Source organism: Halichoerus grypus, chromosome 2 (genome assembly GCF_964656455.1).
Source record: "Halichoerus grypus chromosome 2, mHalGry1.hap1.1, whole genome shotgun sequence".
NCBI lineage: Eukaryota > Metazoa > Chordata > Mammalia > Carnivora > Phocidae > Halichoerus > Halichoerus grypus.
Window position 1 is genome coordinate 125,981,845 of NC_135713.1, and position 21,722 is coordinate 126,003,566.

The window sequence follows — 21,722 nt, forward strand, 5'->3', positions numbered from 1 at the left end:
CCGTCAGAGGCTGCCTGTAGGGGGCTGAAGTTCCGGAACTCAGTCCAAATTTCATGTGAAACAATTTTTTTTAAAAGATTTATTTGACAGAGACACAGCGAGAGAGGGAACACAGCAGAGGGAGAGGGAGAAGCAGGCTTCCCGTGGAGCAGGGAGCCCGATGCGGGGCTCGATCCCAGGACCCCGGGATCATGACCTGAGCCGAAGGCAGACGCTTAACGACTGAGCCACCTGGGTGCCCCCATGTGAAACAATTTTAATGATGGTAGAACCTCTCAGACATTCAAAATCCTAGACGCAAAGCTCCTCTGAGAGGACAGATTTTCCTACTGACTCAGTTGATACCAGAAATAAGCAGTTGCCTGAGGACTTGTGTTTCCAAGGCAAAATCTTGACTATTTTTAATGAACATAAGAACCCAAGGAGCTAACACTACATTTCACAATCTCTGAGCACTGATCGATGTTCTTCTTAATCCTGTAGAATTTCTCCACATATTCAGAACGGCCTAAGAGCTCCACAAAATCTTCATCGTGAGTGATGACCAGAAGCTGGAAGTTACGCTGCTGTGAGCGACTCTTGATTATCCTGAAACAGTATATTTAGAACGTTTTATTACTGGAGAGCGCAAATAATCCTTTCCTTTATATAGAAAGCCACTGAGAACCTTGTCGGACACCTGACACAATGTGCCAGCCCTGTAGGAAACTGGAGAGGGGTGGGGTGGACCGAGGCCTTCACACCTGCCAGCTAGGAGTCCCGTCGCCGCCCCCCCCCCGCCCCCCGACAACACCAGTGCCTGAAGTGATTCTTCACCTAGGTCTGACACAGGCACTGGGAAGAATACACGATGTAGTTTCTTCCAGAACACAAATTTCTTCTTACTAAAGCAGGCAGAAATGTTTTACTTCATTTTCCTCAATATCTGTGCTGTTCAACTTTAGTAGGAGTCTGACTTGTCTGGGGTTTTTGTGACCTGTCACTAATTCTGTCTTGGGAGACAAAAAAAAAGACCAACTACAGGCAAGGGAAATTACATCTGCAAGCCCCTCTGCCTTCTCAGGAGCTGGGTCTACTTAGAATTCTGCCACCACCAGTCACTAGATGCATCATTAGTATGACACACAGGAGACCTGAGTGGGTGTACTGGGAACATTTTTGCTCATTATCTATATGCTGAGGTAACTAGCTACGAGACTGAAATCAGGCTTTTTCTTTTAACTAATCATTTATTTATCCCTTGCCTGCAGCTGGATGCACTTAGCTTTCAAAAGTAGTAGCCCTTACGCGCTGGCCACACAAGACTACGGAGACATGGCTGAGAAAGGGGTCCCCGCTATCATCTCTGCCAGAAAGAATGTATCTGGAGCCAGAGTACCCAAAACAGCTGCTCTAGCTTAGAAAAAGGGCCTTTCCTCTGTCAGCAGTCTTTCAGCAATGGGTGCCTATCCCTGGAGCCTGTACCAAGGGCATGTGAATGTGGCAAAGGTGTGTGCAATTCTACTTTCTAGATTCTACTTAACCACTATTACACTTTTTGAGTAAGAGCTGTCATTCCTCATAGGGCTGGGGAGATGGGCCCAAATCCACTGTTACCACCTATAAATGTTTTAGCAGGGCATGCTAAGTCCTCTACGTGACACGTGGGCACCGCTGGGGGGTTTACAGAAAAACCAAACCAAGCCAGGAAACCCTTCAGTTTCCCTATGAACACACTCGGGGAGACGCAGGATGTGTCTGGGACTGCTGTTCACTACCTAGTTCTTTTTTAAGCATCTGAAGAATTACTATCAAAGGTAAAGCCTAAGATCTGCCACCAACCAGCTTCCCCAAGGAAGACACATCTAGAGAGGATTTTCACCATAGTTTTTAAGGTAAGAAAGACGAAGAGTTCTATCATAACCTGACCCCAAACTGGAGATACTTACTCAACAAGAGCATGTGCAAGAGACTCAATGTTTTCTCGGTCAAGATTTGTTGTTGGCTCATCCAAGGCCAGGATGCCACAGTTCAAGCAGAACGTTTCAGCCAAGGCCAGGCGAATGATGAGTGAGGCTAATACCTGGAATAAAGCACCAGGGCTGAGCTGTACTGCACAGACCTTTTCCTCATTCACTTTTAGGAAAGCAGGCAGACCTGGCCTACTGTCTTTGTCAGGGAAAGGGAGCAATGTCATGGGCTCACTGACCTTAGGTAAATCACTGCTCTTTTATCTGGGAGAGCCTGGCACTGTGACCAGACTCTTAAACCCTTCCAGAAGGTGAGCCATCTGTCAGTGGCAGTGAAATAAAACGCTAAAAGCAATGGTGATCTCACTATCCCCAAATGTACACAAATCTTGTCAGCTATAATGAAACTTGAAGGCACAGGTTTGAATCTGAAATGCATTACTGTTTATCTGTAACTAGTACTTTGAGTAATAGTATAAGATTAACAACGTTAAAAATTCAAGGCCTGGATCTTTTATTTTCCTGATAATGAGATTAGTTAGAAAACATGGACACATGACAACTTCCAGAGTCCCACACACACTTTTTCTGAGTTATCTTGAAATCTCTACGTTCCGTGGTGCAAAAGGGGCACCAGATACTACACTTAAATGTCTACATGCATAATTTTGAGCAAGCTGAGAGAGAGAAAGAATATTCCTGGGTCAATGTATCAGGAGTACAGAAGTATGTTTTATTTAAGCTTACCTACAGGAAATCCAAGGAACTGACACTTGGAGGCACTTTCTTGGTTAATAGAAACCCAACACTAAAACCCTCAGATGCAGCTGAAGCCATCTGAGGGCATAAGGGACACAGAATTAAGAGTGACAGAGTAGTCCAGGAAGTATCAAATACTTATGTGTGAGCTGTCAATACCCCGTCCCCCGAACCTGCGAACAAAGGGGCATCAGTGAGTGACAGAGCAGTTTACAGCCTCTGACGCCCAGGGCAGGCTGGCAGACCGCAGAAGTCAGGATCATAGCTGGGCCCTTTGGGGAAGACCCTTCCTTCCTGTATTTGAACCCTACTGTGGCTGCCACCTCTACCACCATGTACTCAGAGTAGAGTTTAAATGAAGTTCCTGGCCCACCTCTACGAAACTATTAGTCTGTCTTCTTCCCCAACACCAAGGAAGCAATTATTGCTAATTTTTATAATTTAGAGTATCTTTAGGAAATCTACTTTGTTCAGAAAATAATTTTCAAAGTATTCTTAATCCAAGGGACAGGTTTCAAACTCTGTATTTTCTTATTCATAATTACCACTGAAAATCACCAAAGCAAGTAGGAATACTGATTATAGATCACAAATTTCTCATTTTTGCAAACTATGATTAAGATAATAATCTGCATGTGCCTTAAATTGGTATCTGCTGTCTGGGCTGACAACAAAATACATACACACAGGATTGTCTTAAAGCAAAAACTGAAAACTATGGAATACCTCAGAGAATGTGAGCAGCCATTTCGAGAACTGTTAAGATTTTGTTAAGAAAACTGGGAGGTCTAGAAGTGTTATCAGATATAATCTGCTTCTAATCTGAAAGGAGGAAGCTCAAAAATCCAGACCATCTTGTTACAAACCTACACACAAAGGACCCAGCCTCGTTCCCAAGTATGCAGGTCCAATTTTCCTGACTCGTTAAAGCTTTATTCCTCTTTCTGATTTGCTCTGTGCTCCCTATCCAACATAGCCTATTCTGCCACGCCTCATGTGGAGCTAAGTGGCCCGGCCCAGCAGCTGGGGGTGGTGGTTGTGGTGGGTGTGTGTGTGTGTGTGGGTGTGTGTGTGGGTATGTGTGTACACAGAGGGGAGAGGCAGCTGTGGGTGTTATGGCTTCTGGTCTAGCAGACCCTTCTTTTAACATTTTTAAGCAATCTCTATAGCCAACATGGGGCTCAAACTCACAACCCCAAGATCAAAGGTGTATGGTCTACCAACTGAGCCAGCCAGATGCCCCTAGCAGACCTTTCTTTTAGAGGATCTACAGGCCCAAAGGCTAGGCTGAAGGGGGAGAGGGGCAGGGACTCAGTCCTGTGATGGGGCTGCTTTCTCAATGAGTTTCATATTTTAATGCCTCATCTGGCTCAACCTAGGATCTGGTTTGGTAATACTGCCTATCATTGTTTCTAACATCCCTCCCCGACCTTTGATTGCTCTGAAATCAGGATGCACTCTTACAATTACAGTTGCATTTTTTTTTTCTTTCTTGGTGGCACATAAAAGTGTGTCTTATAAGTGATGACACAGTAACTTTATTCCCACAAGGCGTGTTATGAAACAATGGTTGTTAGCTGCTTGTTCTGCATAAGGCCTATCACGTGAGAATGTTTCAGACCCCTTCTCCTAAAGGACCACCCAATGGTGCAGGAAATGCTGGTTAGAACTGGAAGAGTGGAACGGGATAGCTGAGTCTGATCAACTTTATGTGGCAACACACAGTGCTCCCAGGAGCTTCTCACCATTCCCGGGCAGCCCTGGGTGCTTTCATGGCACCAACAGTACTTTCTCCCGTCAATTCTCTGTGCACAGGGGGCTCCCGAGGCTCTTGAGATACCTGCCTTTTGTCCAGCACTGCATCGTCCTCGCATATCCAAGGCTGTGTCTCCCTTTAGCATCACCACGCGGTAGTTATAGTTCCGCCTTTTATCAGAGGCTGATACATTTTCATCGGCATCGGACCGAATTTCTATGTATTCAATATCTGACACAAAAAGATTATTTCAGAGGAACCTACACTCTGTAGCCTTTTGTCACTTGCAGATACTAAGTAAGCCTTCCATGAAGCAGTGTGTGAAGCTGACATTACCAAACTGGCTGAGAGGGTTCAGGAGGCAAAAGCAAGCCCGATGCCCCAACCCTCAGTCTCAGCTCTGCCTTTCTTAGTTCCCCTATTAAGAGTTTCCTCCTGCTGGTTTTCTTCTTATCGCCTTTCAGCTTATCCCTATCTACACTTCAACAGAATCTATTAGGTCATCAGTTAAATATAATATGTACATAGCCAAATATGTAAGTCCTGTCAGGCTCTGGAATAAAAAACCTTGCATTTTTTTTTCCTGCTACAAGATGTTGTCAAGATAAGAATTCTTAGAAAATCTCAAAGAGATGTTCAGAAAGGGGTCCAGGCGATAGTGCTGGCATGATGAGAGATCCTATGCGGCAAGAGCTAGGGACGGGGCTTTGGAAAAAAGCATTCACGACAAATCATGTCAATTACCTTGTCCACGATAGGTACTTCGCCAAAGGTCACGAATAATTTTGTTGATTTCTTCCATTTTCATACTGTGAAATTTCATGATTGCTCTGGAAAAAGAAGCCATTAGTACTTAAAAGAAAAATAATGAAATAATTATATGTAATAGTATATTTTAAAATTATGAAATATATAATGTATATCATAATAAAAGTAACATCTTAACAATCTCATGAAATTACGGGTATTTCCAATGATAAAAGCAGAATACAGGAAGAGCTAGAAACAATAACCGGAACATTGCTGCACGGCTACTAGTGAATGCAGCCAGGCGTGCCCCCAGGGCCTGAGTCCTGACCCTGCTCCACTGTCACTCCGTGACAGGACAAATACCCCCTCAAAGAAGTATTTAAATCCTGTGAAAATCTCAGAAAATTTGGACACCTTTTCTTAGGCTTACTGGAAGGACTATAGCCACTGAGGCCCACCAGGTACAGGAGGACCTACCTGCGGAATAAAGGGATGGCAGCGAGTTAGAGACGGGAGGGGAGGTGTACAGGGTCCCCTAGTCTATGGGGACATACGCGCAACTCTGAAATGTGGCCTTTTCATTTCTGTTACTAGTAAGGTTTACCGAAAGTCAGCCTAGCCTCTTCGGGTGCTTTAATTCCTCAGATGTTTGAGCTTTTCACCAACCAGAAGGGATGGCTGAGAGAGCAATTTAGAGACTTAAGCTGAGATGAACCTCAAAACTTCTATTTTTCCTTCCTAGTTGAAGACTAAGAAATCCTAACTCCAAATATATGCATTAATTTCCATTTGTCCTGTCAGCCTCCCCACCCCCACTCCACAACATACTTAAAAAACTAGTACTTTCTAAATACTAGAAAGAAGGAAAGAAACGTTTGTAAAAACAAAAGTAGCCTGTTAAAAACTTCATTCTTACTACAGTCACCTTTCCTTAAAAAGCCCTTAGGTTCTTTGGAAATGGGTTTATGAACTAATAAATGTCGCATCAGTGACAAAAAGGCAAACATCACTGCCATGACCATACAGAGGATGTGAGGTGGCCCTACTTCCATTTGCAAACCTCTTATCTGATATATACAAAAAAAGAAACTGAACGTAATGCTACTGGCTCTGCAGAATCATTTCATGATCTTTTGGTTCACCAGCAAGAAAGAAAGAAATGACTCAACATAAATACATTTTAAATATCAGATGAAGGATTTTTAAGTAATAAGACTGGAAAAAACCATATTGTGCTTGCTGGTGAGAATGCTGCAAGCCTCCATTTTCTAATTCATATGTCTATCCCAGCCTGACATTTTACACTCCTGTCAAAAGGACTGAGACCAAACTTCTAAGTATTTGCCAAATAAGCAACAAAACCCCTCGAGAATGTTCTTAGGACCAATCATGTAATCCACAGCTCTTCACACATTACAATCCTGATTTTTTTTTTTTTAAGATTTTATTTATTTATCTGACAGAGAGAGACATGGCGAGAGAGGGAACACAAGCAGGGGGAGTGGGAGAGGGAGAAACAGGCTTCCCGCGGAGCAGGGAGCCTGATGCGGGGCTCGATCCCAGGACCCTGGGACCATGACCCGAGCCGAAGGAAGACGCTTAATGACTGAGCCACCCAGGCGCCCCCTACAATCCTGATTTTTCAAATAATTAAAAAAAAAAGGTTATCTTCGGGGCGCCTGGGTGGTTCAGTCGTTAAGCATCTGCCTTCGGCTCGGGTCATGATCCCAGCATCCTGGGATCGAGCCCCGCATCGGGCTCCCTGCTCCACGGGAAGCCTGCTTCTCCTCTCCCACTCCCCCTGCTTGTGTTCCCTTTCTCGCCGTGTCTGTCAAATAAATAAATGTTTTTTTTTTTTTAAAAGTCATCTTTCCATTCAACTTAAAGATCTTTCATAACTAACCTAAATGATCATACCCAAGGTGGAGAACAAACTCCACGTGTCCAAGATGCACACACACAGCCCCTGCCATGGGTTCCTTGTACAACAGAGGTGGTGCATCCTTATCTGCGAGAGAGAGAGCACTGCAAGTAGCAGCTCTAGTCCTGAGGGAGATCTGGACTCCCAAAGGGGTGTGTCATGCTGAGCTGATGCCTAGTGCTGTTGGCCAGACCATAAACTAATCTTTGTATCATGTCTCTCCAGTATGGAGTTTACCACCCCACTTGCAACAGCAGGGGATGATTAAGATAACCACATTACATCCACTTGACATTAGTTGTTACTACTAATGACCATTTAAATCTGTGAAGCATAATTATGGTAAGCAATTATGTCATTTAATCCTTACAACAATACTGGGAATTAGCTTTAGTTATCCCCATTTTACCGTTAAGGAAACTGATACTTTAACAATGAATTTTTCTGAAAAAGAAATTGATCCTACCTATAATAGCATCAAAACCAATAAAATACTTACGTACAAATCTAACCAAGGAGGTCAAAGATCTCTACTCTGAAAACTAAGACACCGATGAAAGAAATCAAAGACACATATAAATGAAAAAGTATCCCATGTTCATCGATTGGAAGAATATTGTTAAAATACCAAAAGCCATCTATAGATTCAGTGCAATCCCTGTTAAGATCCTACTGGCATTTTTTACAGAAATAGAGGAAACACTCCTAAAATTTATATGGAACCACAAAATACCCCAAATAGCCAAAGAAATCCTGAGAAAGAAGAACAAAAAGCAGGAGGCATCACACTTTGATTTCAAGCTATAGTCTTGAAAACATTATAGCACTGGCATAAAAATAGACAAATCAGAACAGAATCTATAGAGCCCAGAAACAAACCCAAATATAAACAGTCCAACTAAAATGTGCCAAGGGAGCCAATACTCAATGGAGAAAAGGTCATCTCTTCCAATAAATGATGCTGGGATAAATGGATATTCTCATGTAGAAGAATGAAACTGGACCCCTATGTTACAACACTCACAAAAATTAACTTGAAATGGATTAAAAGCTTAAATTTAAATATAAGACCTAAAACCATGAAACTCCTAGAAGAAAACATGGGAAATAAGTTCTTTGACATGATTTTTTGGAAATCATACCTGAAGCAAAAGTAACAAAACAAAAAATAGGGGCGCCTGGGGGGCTCAGTCAGTTGAGTGTCTGACTCTTGATTTTGGCTCAGGTCATGATCTCAGGGTCATAGGATCAAGCCCCACATTGGGCACTCACCAGGGAGTCTGCTTATTATTCTCTCTCTTGCTCTCCCTCTGCCCCTCTCCCTGCCCTTTCTGTCTCAAATAATCTTTATTAAAAAAAAATAAACAAGTGGGATTACATCAAACTGTACCGCAAAAGAAATCATAAATAAAATGAAAAGACAAACTACAGAATGGGCAAAAATATTTGCAAACCATGTATCTGACAGAGGGGGTTAAGATCTAAAATATACAAAGAACTTAGGGGCGCCTGGGTGGCTCAGTCAGTTAAGTGTCTGCCTTCAGCTCAGGTCATGATCCCAGAGTCCTGGGATGGAGCCCCAAGTCAGGCTCCCTTTTCAGGAGGTAGTCTACTTTTCCCTCTGTCCCCCTGCTCGTGTTTGCTTGCTCTCGTTCTCTCTCAAACAAATCTTATTTTATATAACACACACACACACACACACACACACACACACACACACACACAGAACTCCTATAATTCAATAGCAAAAAAAAGTTGACTCTTGAACAACATGAAAGTTAGGGGTGCCAAGTCGTCACACAGTTAAAATTCATGTGTAACTTTGCCCTAAAACCTAACTAATAGCCTATTGTTGACTGGAAGAAGCCTTACCCATAACATAAACAGTTGATTAACATATACATGTTATATGTATTACATACGAGAGTCTTACAATAAAGTAAGCTAGAAGAAAGAGAATGTTAAGAAAATTACAAGAGAAAATACTTTTATGGTACTGTACCTTATATACTGAAAAAGATACACATTTAAGTGGACCCACACAGTTCAAACCCATGTTATTCAAGGGTCACCTGTAACCCAATTAAAAAAAATGGGCATAGGACCTGAACGGACATTTTTCCAAAGAAGATACACAGATGGCCAATAAAGTACAAAAAAGTACTTTTTCTGATTTTACATAAGATGTGTCACTAGTCATTAGGGAAATACATATTAAAACCACAATGAGATAATACTTCATAGCTGTTAGAATAGCCATCATCAAAAAGACAAGAGATAGTAAAAGCTGGCATGGATGTGGAGCAAAGGGAACCTCTGTGCACTGCTGGTGGAACTGTAAACCAGTGCAGCCATTATGGAAAGCATTATGAAGGTTCCTAAAAAAAATTAAAAATAGAACTACCATATGATCTAGCAATTTCCACTTCTAGGGATATATTCAAAGGAGATGAAAACAGTATGTCAAAGAGATACCTGCACCCCCATGTTCACAGCAGCATTATTTACAATAGCCATGACATGGAAACAACCGAAGTGTCCATGGGTGGATAAAGATGTGTATATATTCAATGGATTATTATTTAGCCATTAAAAAAATGAGGAAATTCTACTATTTGGGACAATATGGAAAGACTTGAAGGCATTATGCTAAGTGAAGTAAGTCAGAGAAAGACAACATTGTATGATCTCACTTATATGTGGAATCTAAACAAAACAAAAACACCAAACTCACAGAAAAAAGGAATCAGATTTGTGGTCACCAGAGGTGGAGGATGGGAGGAGGGAGAATTGGAGGAAGGTGGTCAAAAGGTACAAATTTCCAGTTATAAGTAAGGACTAGCGATGTAACGTACACCATGATGACTGCAGCTAACATTGCCATGTGATATACAGGAAAGTTGTTAAGGGAATACATCCTTATAGTTGTCATCACAAGGAGAAATTTTTCTTTTCTTTTTATTCTATCTATATGAGAAAATGGATGTTAGCTGAACCCATTGTGCTAAGTAATCATTTTGCAGATATGTAAATGAAACCATCACGCTGTACATCTTAATACAGTGATGTATGTCAATTATTTCTCAATAACAGTGAAAAAAAAACCTGAGGTCTCATGACATTAGCAACTTGGTCATAATTAGAGAAAAGTGGTTAGGATGTAAACAGCCCTTGAATATCATAATTAAAATTAAAAAGGCAGCCAAAATGCCATCTTGAAAGACACCAGGCTCAGATAATTTTATGAATAAGTGTCAGCTCTATATAAAGTATTACACAGCAAGGGGAGATATAAGAAAAAAAAGGAAAAAAAGTACAGGCCTAATTATTTTGCTTATGAATACAGATACAAATATTCTAAATAAAATCAAATATAGTGGTAAGGCATTAAAAAGACCAAGGAGTATCATGGTATTAGTGGTATCATGATCAAGTAGCATTTATCCCAAGGAAGCAAGACTAGTACAACAGGAAAAATAATTTAAGATAACTAACTGCATTAACAGATTAAAGAAAAAAAATGATTATCTCAGTAATTGTCAAAGTATTTGATATAAACACTGAGTTTTGCTAAAGTATTCAGAAAGTGAAAAACAGAAGAAATTTTTTTAACTTGACAAAATGACTATCAGATATCCACAGCAAGCATCAAATTTAATGTTAAAATAGAAAGGAGTACTTCTAAAGAACAAGAGAAAGATGCCCCTTCTTATGGCTACTCTACAATAATGTCCTAGAAATCCCTAAAAATTCAGTAAGACAAGAAAAATGAAGAATAAATGAGGGGAAACAACTTATTGTTTCTGCAGATGATATAATTGTGCACTTAGAAAATCTAAGAAATCAACTGAAAAACTAAGACTAATAAGGTGGTCAGATATAAACATAAAAAAAAATTAGTATTACGTAGTAAACAAAATCCAATAGGAAACCTAATAGAAAAGAGGATCCTATTCACAGTGGTAATAAAAATTATGAAATACCTAGGAAGAAATCTAACAAAATGGTACAGGATCTAGAGGGAAAAGCTATAAAACCTTACAAAAGAACAACCCTTACCACAGAACAAAAAGAACTGATTAAGTAGGAGAAACTTACTATTGAGTGTAAAATGGGAGATTTAATATTGCAAAGAGGTCCATTCTCCCCAAGTAATCCATTAAGTTAAATGCAATCCAAATAGAACTTCCAATAAGATTAAAAAAAAAAAATTGACGTCCACAAGGTGACCCTAAAGTTAGTATCAGATAAAAGAATAAATCAAAGTACTGGGACAGAATCAAGATGAAATAACTCCCCCCCCCCCCCAAATAGAGAACTTTTAGTCTATACCTGGTATTTCCCATCAGTGGGAAAAGTTTCAATAGTTTGGAAAGAGGGAAAGATTACATCTCTATTTTTACTTTTTATTTTTTTAAAGACTCAGAGAGAGCAAGCGAAAGAGTGAACACGTGCGTGCGCGCGCGCACACACACACACACACACACACACACACACACACACACACCCAGTAGGGGGAGGGGCAGAGGGAGAGAAACTTGAGCAGACTCCAGGCTGAGCATGGAGCCCAACATGGGGCTTGATCTCATGACCCTGCCATTATGACCTGAGCTGAAATCAAGAGTCGGACACTCAACCAACTGAGCCACCCAGGTGCCCCATATATCACCATCTTTATTAAACCTCAAAATCCAAATGAATTAAAGGATTAAAAGTTAAATAAAACTATAAGAATAAATTATTAATAATTATAAATAAATAAATAAAACTATCAGTTTTATAATCTTAGGACTGGAAAGCCTTTCTAAGGGAGAAGCCATAAAGAAGAAGGCTTAACGATTTGCCTACCTAAAAATTAAGTCACTAAAAGTACCATAAAGTTACAGGTCAAATGACAAACTGGGAATAACTACTTGCAATGTATGAGAAAAGGATTACCATCGAAAATCTATTAAAAAAAAAAAAAGTGGTACAACTCACTAAGAAAAAGATAACCTAATAGAAAAGCTGGTAAAGAGATATGAACAACAATTCTCAGAGAAGAAATACAAATAGCCAACATATGAAACGACATTTAACCTCACTAGTAAACAAGGAAATGTAAATTCAAGTGAGAACATTTTTTGTGCAACAGACTGGCAAAAATTAAAAAGGTTGATAATATGAAATGCAGTCATGGAGAAATGGGTACTTTCACACACTACTAGTGGAAACACAAATTTTGTGTTTTGGGAAGGCATTTTGGCACTAACAAGTTAAAGATGCACATACCCTCTGTCCCAGTAACTCTGTTTCTAAGAAGCTATCTTTCTGGTCTATCTGCCCACGTGTGCAAAGACTTATGCTGTAGCATTAGCTATAGTATCAAACATTTAAAAACTTCCTAATATGTCCACTGGTGGTTAAATCAAGCAGGTAACATCCATTTCATAGAGTATTATGTAGCCATTAAAAATAATGACATACTGGGGCGCCTGGGTGGCTCAGTCGTTAAGCGTCTGCCTTCGGCTCAGGTCATGATCCCAGGGTCCTGGGATCGAGCCCTGCATCGGGCTCCCTGCTCAGCCAGGAGCCTGCTTCTCCCTCTTCCACTCCCCCTGCTTGTGTTCCCTCTCTAGCTGTCTCTCTCTGTCAAATAAATAATCTTTAAAAAAAAAAAAAAAATAATGACATACTTACATATATATAAAAGATTTTCATCACATTTTCAGGGACAAAACAAAAATACCTACAGTGTGATACTATTCACACAAAACAAAGACCTATTTGTGTGTACATAACATGCAAATGGCATGGTTAGGGAAATGACAATGTCATCACTGTAATAATATTTAAGTGCTGAATAAATTCTAGTCATTGTCATAGAAATGAACTGAAGTCTAATATGAACCGTGCTGTGTAGTGTACACAGTAATGGACAATAGGGCAGCATAAATATCTGCAATACAAGGCTAAGTGGTACAAACACCATGGAGCATAAAGGAAGGAAAAATTACATCATTTGGGAAGGGCTTCAACAAGGTAACATCCCACAGAGGAGCAGGATCACAGGAAAATGTGAGGCATCTTAAGGGAACAAAATGGTTCAGTTTGGGTAGAACACACTGAATAGTGAGAGACAAAATGGGGAAGACCAGACGTGGAGAGTATTTCTTCATATTAGAAGTGAATAGGGACCACCGCCTTTAGGAAAATAAGCCTGGTAGAAGTGTAATGGGTGGGAAGGGACAGTACAGTGCAGAACCCTGTGGGAGCTGACTAACACAGGCCCGAAGATTAACTTCACAACACACCTTGTAGCCCCTGGACTTTACAGGTAATGAATATTTAAGAATGACCTTGAAAATTCTTGACCTGTAGTAAACTATCATTCTGCTCAAAGATATGTATTTCACTGACTGGAAACTGTTGCGGGTAAGTGGTCATCTGAGTAGTTGCACCAGCCCCACCGTGTGCCTGGAGTGTGTATGCCACTCAGTTACGTTTATCCTCACTCCTGTGAAGTAGTAGGTTTTGTGAAAAGTGACTCCCAGAAGAAAGTGAAAAGGTCCAAGATCGAAGACAGTAGTGGTTTATAAGTTATTCAGTCTTATATTTAAATACTCTTTTGCATGTGGAAAGAGTTCCTTAAAAATTTCAGTAATAATCAGTCTCATTTTAAGAGGACAAATGATGGCTTTAGTGGTATTTATATTTTGATGCTCTATCAAAGTCTTAAAATGTGATCCTCACACACAAGGGCTTAACACGTTATCCAAACCCACAGAATGCACAACACCAAGAGTGAACCAAATGTAAACTACAGATTTGGGGTGATCTGCTGAGGGATGGTAACGGGGGGTTGGGGGGGAGGCTATGGTTGTGGCACAAGAGATTGGTGGAGAGGGGGAGGGGATATGGCAAATCTCTGTACTTTCTGCTCAGTTTTGCTATAGACCTAAAACTGCTCTAAAACAGTGTATTTAAAAAGAGAGAGAGAAAGAGAGAGATCTGTGCCAGCAGAGCACGTGAGCTGTTTCCATCCATGTCCCTCATCCTTTATATGCCAGGCTGACTGGACTGTCCTTCAGCACCTCTTTGCACCATGGCTTCTGCCCAAGCAATGAGATAATTTTTTATTTTGTTCTAAGTTGTCCAACTGCCTCCCACACTTGCCCCCCACTCTTGGACCTGAGTTACTGTCTTCTTAAGTATACATGGGTTCCAACTTGATGTCACAAATGTAGCTTATTAGGCCTCCCCAGGACAGTAGTTCAGGGTTTTTGTTGCTTCTCTGAGTCCATTTTTGAAATAATTTTGGGACCCAGCCATTAGCAGAGAACTGAACACCTGAAAAGGAGTCATTCCAGAAAGCAGGTATCTTAAGGGTTGGAAAAATATCACCTAAATAGACCAAAACCTTACCTGTCAAAAGACCTTTCCAGTTCTTACCTCCTTCATTATTTAAACCATAACCATGGCTCAAGATACTGAGATAGAAAACTACCATTCTGCAAAATTTGAAGTGATACTCAAAATCCGAGGAGCACATAAAATAGCAAGTGGAAGTGGATCTCCCCCCTGGTCTCAGCTAGTTCACTGAATAAAACATTAAGTAAAAGGGCCAAATACATGAGTCTTATTAATAAAAAAATTAGTTCAGAATTACGATAAAAACTACTAACTTAGTGAAAATTTACCACGTTGGAAAAAAGCAACGAAGATTATACTTGCAAAAGACATTTTCCAACATTATCCTCATCCTTGTATTTAAAGGCGTACCAAATTTTGAGATATATAAATTGCTAAAAAAAACTGGCTGTGACCACTGCTATTCGTGATCACACTGGATACTCTTCCCTATTGCTCTGGTACTTACCACAGTGACAACTTCCTGTCTCCCTATATTTCGGTCAGCGGAAGCACTCTTCTACAAGGGAATGATGAGTGTCATGTTCTACTGAGTATCATGTCCTACTGAGTATCATGTCCCAAACTAACAGGGACTTTCACTACTTAGCAAAACTCAAAATCTGTTATTTACCAAACTGAAATTGTACATTTAAAAGAAAAAATGACCTCTTTTTCTAGATGAAACCCTTAAAGACTATTAAACTCATTTCCTATTAAACTTAAAACTATTGAACTAATTTCCTTTAGCCACACTCTCAAATATCAGCTTTTAAAATTCAGGCAGTGGTTCAACTACTGTTGAAAGATAAACATTTGGTTAAAGAAATCTGCAGTGAGTGAGAAATGAGAAACCAGCTATCTTTTGGTTTTGCTTGATGCTATGGTGAGGTTGCTGATGTGGAACTGTACCGTATTCACCGCGAGGGCAAGAATGGTGGCTGTGAGGTGAGCCCTGGATCAAGCCCTCATCCCTAAGCTCTCCTCCAGTACAAGGAGCCAGGCTCTGAACAGACTCACAGAGCTGGCTGCCTTGGCTGTAAAACAATGAAAGTTACGTGTTTTCACTGAGTTTCATAAGTGTGACTTAACATGCAACATTCTGTATTTGGGGGAAAATGACAGTGGAAAACTTGGGGCACAGGACAGAACAGTGTACTCTGAATGATATATTCCAAAAATCACAGGGCACCTGGGTGGCTCAGTCGGTTAAGTGTCTGCCTTCAGCTCAGGTCATCATGATCCTGGGGTCGAGCCCCACATCGGGTTCCCTGCTCAGTGGGGAGTCTGCTTCTCCCTCTGCCCTTCCCCCCACCCCCGCTCTTTCTCTCAAATAAATAAAATCTTAAAAAAAATCATTTTAATTGATGCCTTCTTTTTAAAGGGGTAAGGGGCAATATATTCTAAAAGGTATAGTTTTCTTCCCTTCTCATCTAGTATGAGTGTCTCTGACCACTGGCAAGCTTATAATCAGTGATGTTTTTAGATGATTACTAATAACAGATGGTAATCAGCTTTTCTTGAAAATGCACTGCTAATTTCCTGTGTTACCCTAAATAGACAGCTGAATGCAACAATTACACTGATTGCATGCTTCATTCTAAGAGGTGAAACAATGAGGGAAATTTTGGACCTTTCTTCTAGGTGAGAAGGCAAATTTAAGGCTCACAATATGAACCTTAATAAGGCCACCATTTGCCAGCACAAGCCCACAAAGACTCAATTTTGGGGAAATCTGTACCACTTCTCATTTAGAAGAATCCATCTGATTACCAGATAACAGAACTCGGTAAACAGCCTGGCTTTGTTCCTTAAGGCAAGCCTAAATTGCTGGAAAGCACCTCTGCACCTCCCCGCCCCCACAAACTCCTCCTGACCGGCCCCATCAAGCCCCCTCACACACCCTCACTCTGCTCAGTGTGATGGCTCTGGCACCGAGGTACTTTTTCTCTACTGAAGTGCCCTCTGTTCATTATCCAAGGCCAAGGTCAAATACATCAAATACAGACTGTGGAGTACCTACCATGGGCTCCCCTATTGGACCATTAGCAGTTTGCAGTAGGGACAGGGTATGATATTCCTGTCTTCCCATAGCCCGACAAGAAAACACTAACAGGGATTTCTGAATGAACATGTGCCTGATAGAGGGAATCCCTTTCCTTCCTGCTGTCAAGGCGTCTTGGGGTATGCAGGGATAGCTAGAGGGCTCCTAGGTATAGTTTCCTATTCAGTTAACACATATGAAACCCCAAGTCTGCAGGTCTATGTACTATGAGGAGGAGTTACGTTGTAGCAGAAGACATACAAGTAAAATTTAAAAGAAGCATCAAGCAAAACCTACCTTGGCCCCACAGTCCCTCTGCCTATCACCCCACTTTTCAGCTCCCCTTCACAGAACTTCTCATTAAGAATTATCTCTACTCACTGTCTCCACTTCTTACCCCATTCTCTCCTCATCCAACTCCAAAGCTTCAGTTCAAGCCACTGAGATTGCTCCTCAAAATCATTAACACCTCCATCTGTCAAATTCAAGGATCACTTCTGAGTCCTCATCTCATCTGACCTCTCAATAACACTAGATTCTTGAAATAACTTTCTTCACTCAGTTTTCAAGATACTGTACCTTTTACATGTTTCTCCTACTTCATCAGCTATTTCATTAGATTTGTAAATATCTTGAGTCTTGGGACCCTTCCCTTCTCTATCTACAGTTGTCTCATGTAATCTCACTCTGTGGTTTTAAATACTACATATATGCTGATGATTCCCAAATTTATACCTTACTCCTCAATTCTAGATTACACATCCAACTGCTTGAAGTGCCTACAGGTGCCTCACACTTAAACTGTCTAAAACAAAACTCTAGATTTTCCCCTCCCCAATCCTGCCATTTCAGGGAATGGCACTTTGCTCCCCCAACATCCTATTCCTCAAGTCAAAATATGTAGGAGCAATCTCTGATTCTGTTCTTCCCTTTTCCTCCGCTACATTCAATTCAGAAGCAAGGCCAGTCAACTCCATATCCAAAACAAATCTTGAGTCCATCCACTTCTCTTCATTTCCACTGCTACCTCCCTAGTCCAGTCCACCACCATTTCTTGGATTATGACAACAGTCTCCTCACTGGTCTCCTTGCTTCTATTCTTGCCCCTCTATGATCCATTCTCCAAACAGGAACCAGTGCAGTTTCTTCAAACTATGAATCAGATTATATTACTTCCCTGCTTCAAATCCTCCAGGGACTTCCTATCATACAGAGAGTAAATATCGAACTATTTACCAAGGCTACAAGGGCACCACACACTCTGGAACCATCTATCTCTGACCTCATTCCCCTGCTTACTATATTCTAGCCATGCTTCCTTTCTTAATCCTTCAACCCCTCCTGTTCGAACTGGTCTTGGGGCCTATGCATCAGCTGGTCTCTCCACCTGGAAGGCTTGCATCTCTGCTTTCTGTGTGTATGTTGCTCCCTCTCATCAATCAGGTCCCAGCTCAAATGCCACATTCTCAGAGAAGATCCTGCCTTCGAAAGGGCTTAAAGTGGCCCCTCAATTACCCCCATCACCAAAGTTAATTTTCACTGGGTAATCCTGGACAGTCTTCTTAATCTTTTTGATAAATACTGGGCCTTTATAGGGTAGATGCAATAATTCAGTTAGATCATAGCTAACAAACAGTAAGAATTCAATCAGTATTAACATCCTGTCTGTACAGCTCCCACCCTTGAAAAATTTAGTCTCAAAGAATGTGTTTTTTTTTTTTTAAAGATTTTAAAGAGGATTTTTAAAAAATTGGTAAACACGAGGGTTTATCCAAATAAGCACTGAGGATGAAACCACTGTAGTGATTATTACTAATTTGGGATGATACAGAAACACTGCGAGGGGCGCCTGGGTGGCTCTGTTGTTAAGCGTCTGCCTTCGGCTCAGGTCATGATCCCGGGGTCCTGGGATCGAGCCCCGCATCTGGCTCCCTGCTCCGCGGGAAGCCTGCTTCTCTCTCTCCTACTCCCCCTGCTTGTGTTCCCTCTCTCGCTGTGTCTGTCAAATAAATAAAATCTTAAAAAAAATAAAAAATAAAAACACTGCGAAACTAAAATACTAGACAACAGAAACACAGCAGACAAGATCAGTTGTATTCAGGAAGAAGATCAAACAATTCACAGTAGAGCCATGGTTTTAAAAACTCTGATGTGCACTAGAATCACCAAGAAGTTTTGTTAAAACACTGCCTGTTGGGCCTTGTCCCCCAACATTTCTGATCCAACAGTCTGGAGTGGAGGCTGAGAATTTGCATTTCTAACAAGTTACAAGGTGGTGCTGATAATGCTGCTCCAGGACCTCTTTGAGAACCCACACATTTAAGTCAAATAATCAAATACACATATTAAAAATTTAAAGCGGGGGGGCGGTGGCAGGGTGGGCAGGGGGTACCTGAGTGGCTTAGCTGGTTAAGTGGCCTACTCTTGATTTCAGCTCCAGTCATGGTCTCAGGATTGTGAGATTGAGCCCCATGTCTGGCTCTGTGCCTGGCATGGAGCCTGCTTGAGATTCTCTCTCTCTTCCTCTTCCCACCCCTCCCTTCCTCTCTCTCTCTTAACAACCACAACAAAAAAAGTAAATACCCAAATAACTAAAGGAGACTGTATCATTTATAACCCAAAGAAGGGGAAAAGGAGGAATAAACAACAATAAATCAATTCCAGAGAAGGCAGGTGTAAGTTGAAAAAAAAAAAAGGGACAGAACTAAATACAACTATATTAAGTCATCACTTAAAATGAATTAAAAGGACAATTTAAAAAAACTCTGCTCTTTGTTGAACATATCATAAGGTTGTAGTAATTAAGGCAGTCTCAGTAATGGCAAAGAGTTAGACGAAGTGACTAGTGGCACAGAACAGAAAACCCAGAACCGACTTGTACACATAGGGAATTCTGATATATAACGGAAATGACACTGCAGATCGTTAAGAAAAGGATTAGCTACTCAATAATTAGAGCCAGGATGGCTGGTTATCAAGGGAAAAATGAAACTGGATTCCCACCTCACAATGTATACAAAATTCAATTTAGAATTGAATACTTAAATGTACTTAAATGTAAAAAGCAAAACTAAAACTTTTAGAAGAAAAAATAGCGGTAGGACAGGATTTCTTAAGACACAAAAAGAGCTAATTAGACAAGATTTGTAAATTCACCTACCTTAAAATCAAATCTGTTCATTAAAAGTCACTGTAGTAAGACAGTGGAAAGCTAACCATAAAATACTTAAGATATTTATAATACATGTAACTAAAAAAGAATTAAGATGCAGAAGAGATAAAGAACACAGGCAGATCAGTACCACCACCAATAAGACATTAAAAATGGGTGAAAGACACAAATGCTTCAAAGAGGAAAAACAAAATTAAATATGAAAAGATGTTTAGCATCATTAGAAATCAGGGCATCACCGATGAAGACCACAATGGTTTACCACGGTACACCCACCAGATTCACAAAATTAAGAAACTGACAAAATCAGTGTCAGAGGATGCATCAGAGAAAACCCTTATATTTTGCTAGCAGTGCAGATTAGTAAAACTATCTTGGAAGACAATTTTACATCATTTTGTAAAACTGAGTGCAAAAAGTTTTACGTGTACATATACCCTAGAGAATCTCTTACACCTTTGCTCCAGAAGACCTCACAAGAATGTTCCTAGGAGCAAAGGTTGTATTAGTAAAGACCATATACCATACAGTATGGTATATTCCCATGACAGAATTCTGTACATCAGTGAAAATGAATGAACTATAGCTCTAAGCAACATGAGTATATAAAAACAAAACAAAAAAGGCAATTCCTAGAAGAGTACACAGAATACTGTTTTTAAAAGCTCAAAAAATAAAACAAAACCCTACATATGATTTTTCTTTTTTTTTTTTTCCAAAGCACAGAAAGCAAAAATCTGTGTCAGTGGTTATAGGGAGTAGGGGATGACAGAAGGCTGAGATGAGGAGGAGGAGCATCTAAGTGGATCCCAGTTAGTAACAATGAAGAGTTCTTGGAATGGCTATGCAGGGTGTTATCCAGAGTACTCCTTAAGATGAATATGCTGTAAAACTTAACTTCATAACTTAAGTAAGCATGCCTGTGTGTGTGTATATACACACCACGTATTTTCCCATTCTTTGATATATATTAACTATATTTAAAAAGTAAAAAAGAAAAAAGAGGAACACATGACTAAAATATGCTAGTTGAGACTGACTGCAGTGGGAACCAAATCCCCAGTCCAATACTTACTGATCAAGGGTCTTATAATAAATGTCCAGATCCTTGTTCACAAGCTCTGTTGTTCTCATAACAATCATCATTTCCCTGTACTTTTCCTCCGCATCCCGAAATTGAGGTTCTCGAAGTTCTTTCTTAAAATGAATAATTTCTTCCTCATAGCCTTTCTGTCGCCCTATTGCCGAACTGTGATTTCTTTTTATACTGTCTATTTTTTCTTCCAACTTCTGATGTTCACTATAAAAGGTAAACATGACAATTAAGGACCATTTTTAGCTTTTAGCAGCCTGAAGTGGAAAAGCCCAGATCTCTCTAGATATACAGTAAGTCTCTCCTTGCTTTTTATTTAAGGCTTTAGTACTAAAGAAAAATTTCTTGCTTCCCAAATCTCTGAAGCATCCAGATTTGTGAACAGCTGATTTCTGTGTGCTGAACAAGGAACTCTCATAACACATGAACACTGAGCAAGGTCCTCATTTTTAGACACTAACCTAAAAAAAGTACTCTTGGTGATTAAATTACAAATTCACAAAATTCTGATTGTGAACTGAGAATGCACAATTACCAACGCTGAGAAGTTACTGAGTAATAGGTGTCATCATTCTGTTCACAATACATCAAAGACAAAATACAATTTCATCTCAAACTATTAGTTTCTGTGTTAATACTCGGTAAAGGTTTGTACTCTACGAAAACAAAATTTCACTTGCACAAGTATAAGCATAATAATGACCAAAAAAAGTAAAATACACAAACTTTTCTGGTAACTAGGGAGATAATACAGATTTGTGTGCTTTAAGAATCTTATTCATTTAACAATTACTTATTAAGCACCCTCTTATTAAGCAATGCTCCGCAGTTTATGGATATCCATACAGAACTGGCCTTATTATCTGTTTTGCTGACATTTCTGTTGCAT

The 21,722-nt window shown here is 40.2% G+C and overlaps 1 protein-coding gene across 5 annotated transcripts in view; it reads right to left on the bottom strand.

Moving 5' to 3' along the window:
- Nucleotides 1-370: 370 nt before the first annotated feature.
- RAD50 (RAD50 double strand break repair protein) overlaps nt 371-21,722 on the bottom strand; it is a 130,487-nt gene continuing 109,135 nt past the window's right edge. For 4 of the 5 annotated variants that reach the window (XM_078067524.1, XM_078067526.1, XM_078067525.1 and 1 more), the window contains 5 exons: nt 20,816-21,040; nt 5,209-5,294; nt 4,553-4,695; nt 1,929-2,062; nt 371-588 (listed from right to left, as the gene is read on the bottom strand). In XM_078067524.1, the coding sequence (XP_077923650.1) occupies nt 402-588; nt 1,929-2,062; nt 4,553-4,695; nt 5,209-5,294; nt 20,816-21,040 (775 nt within the window). In that variant the 3' untranslated portion in view covers nt 371-401. The remainder of the gene's footprint in view (nt 589-1,928; nt 2,063-4,552; nt 4,696-5,208; nt 5,295-20,815; nt 21,041-21,722) is intronic. The other variant, XM_078067527.1, reaches the window with a different exon arrangement.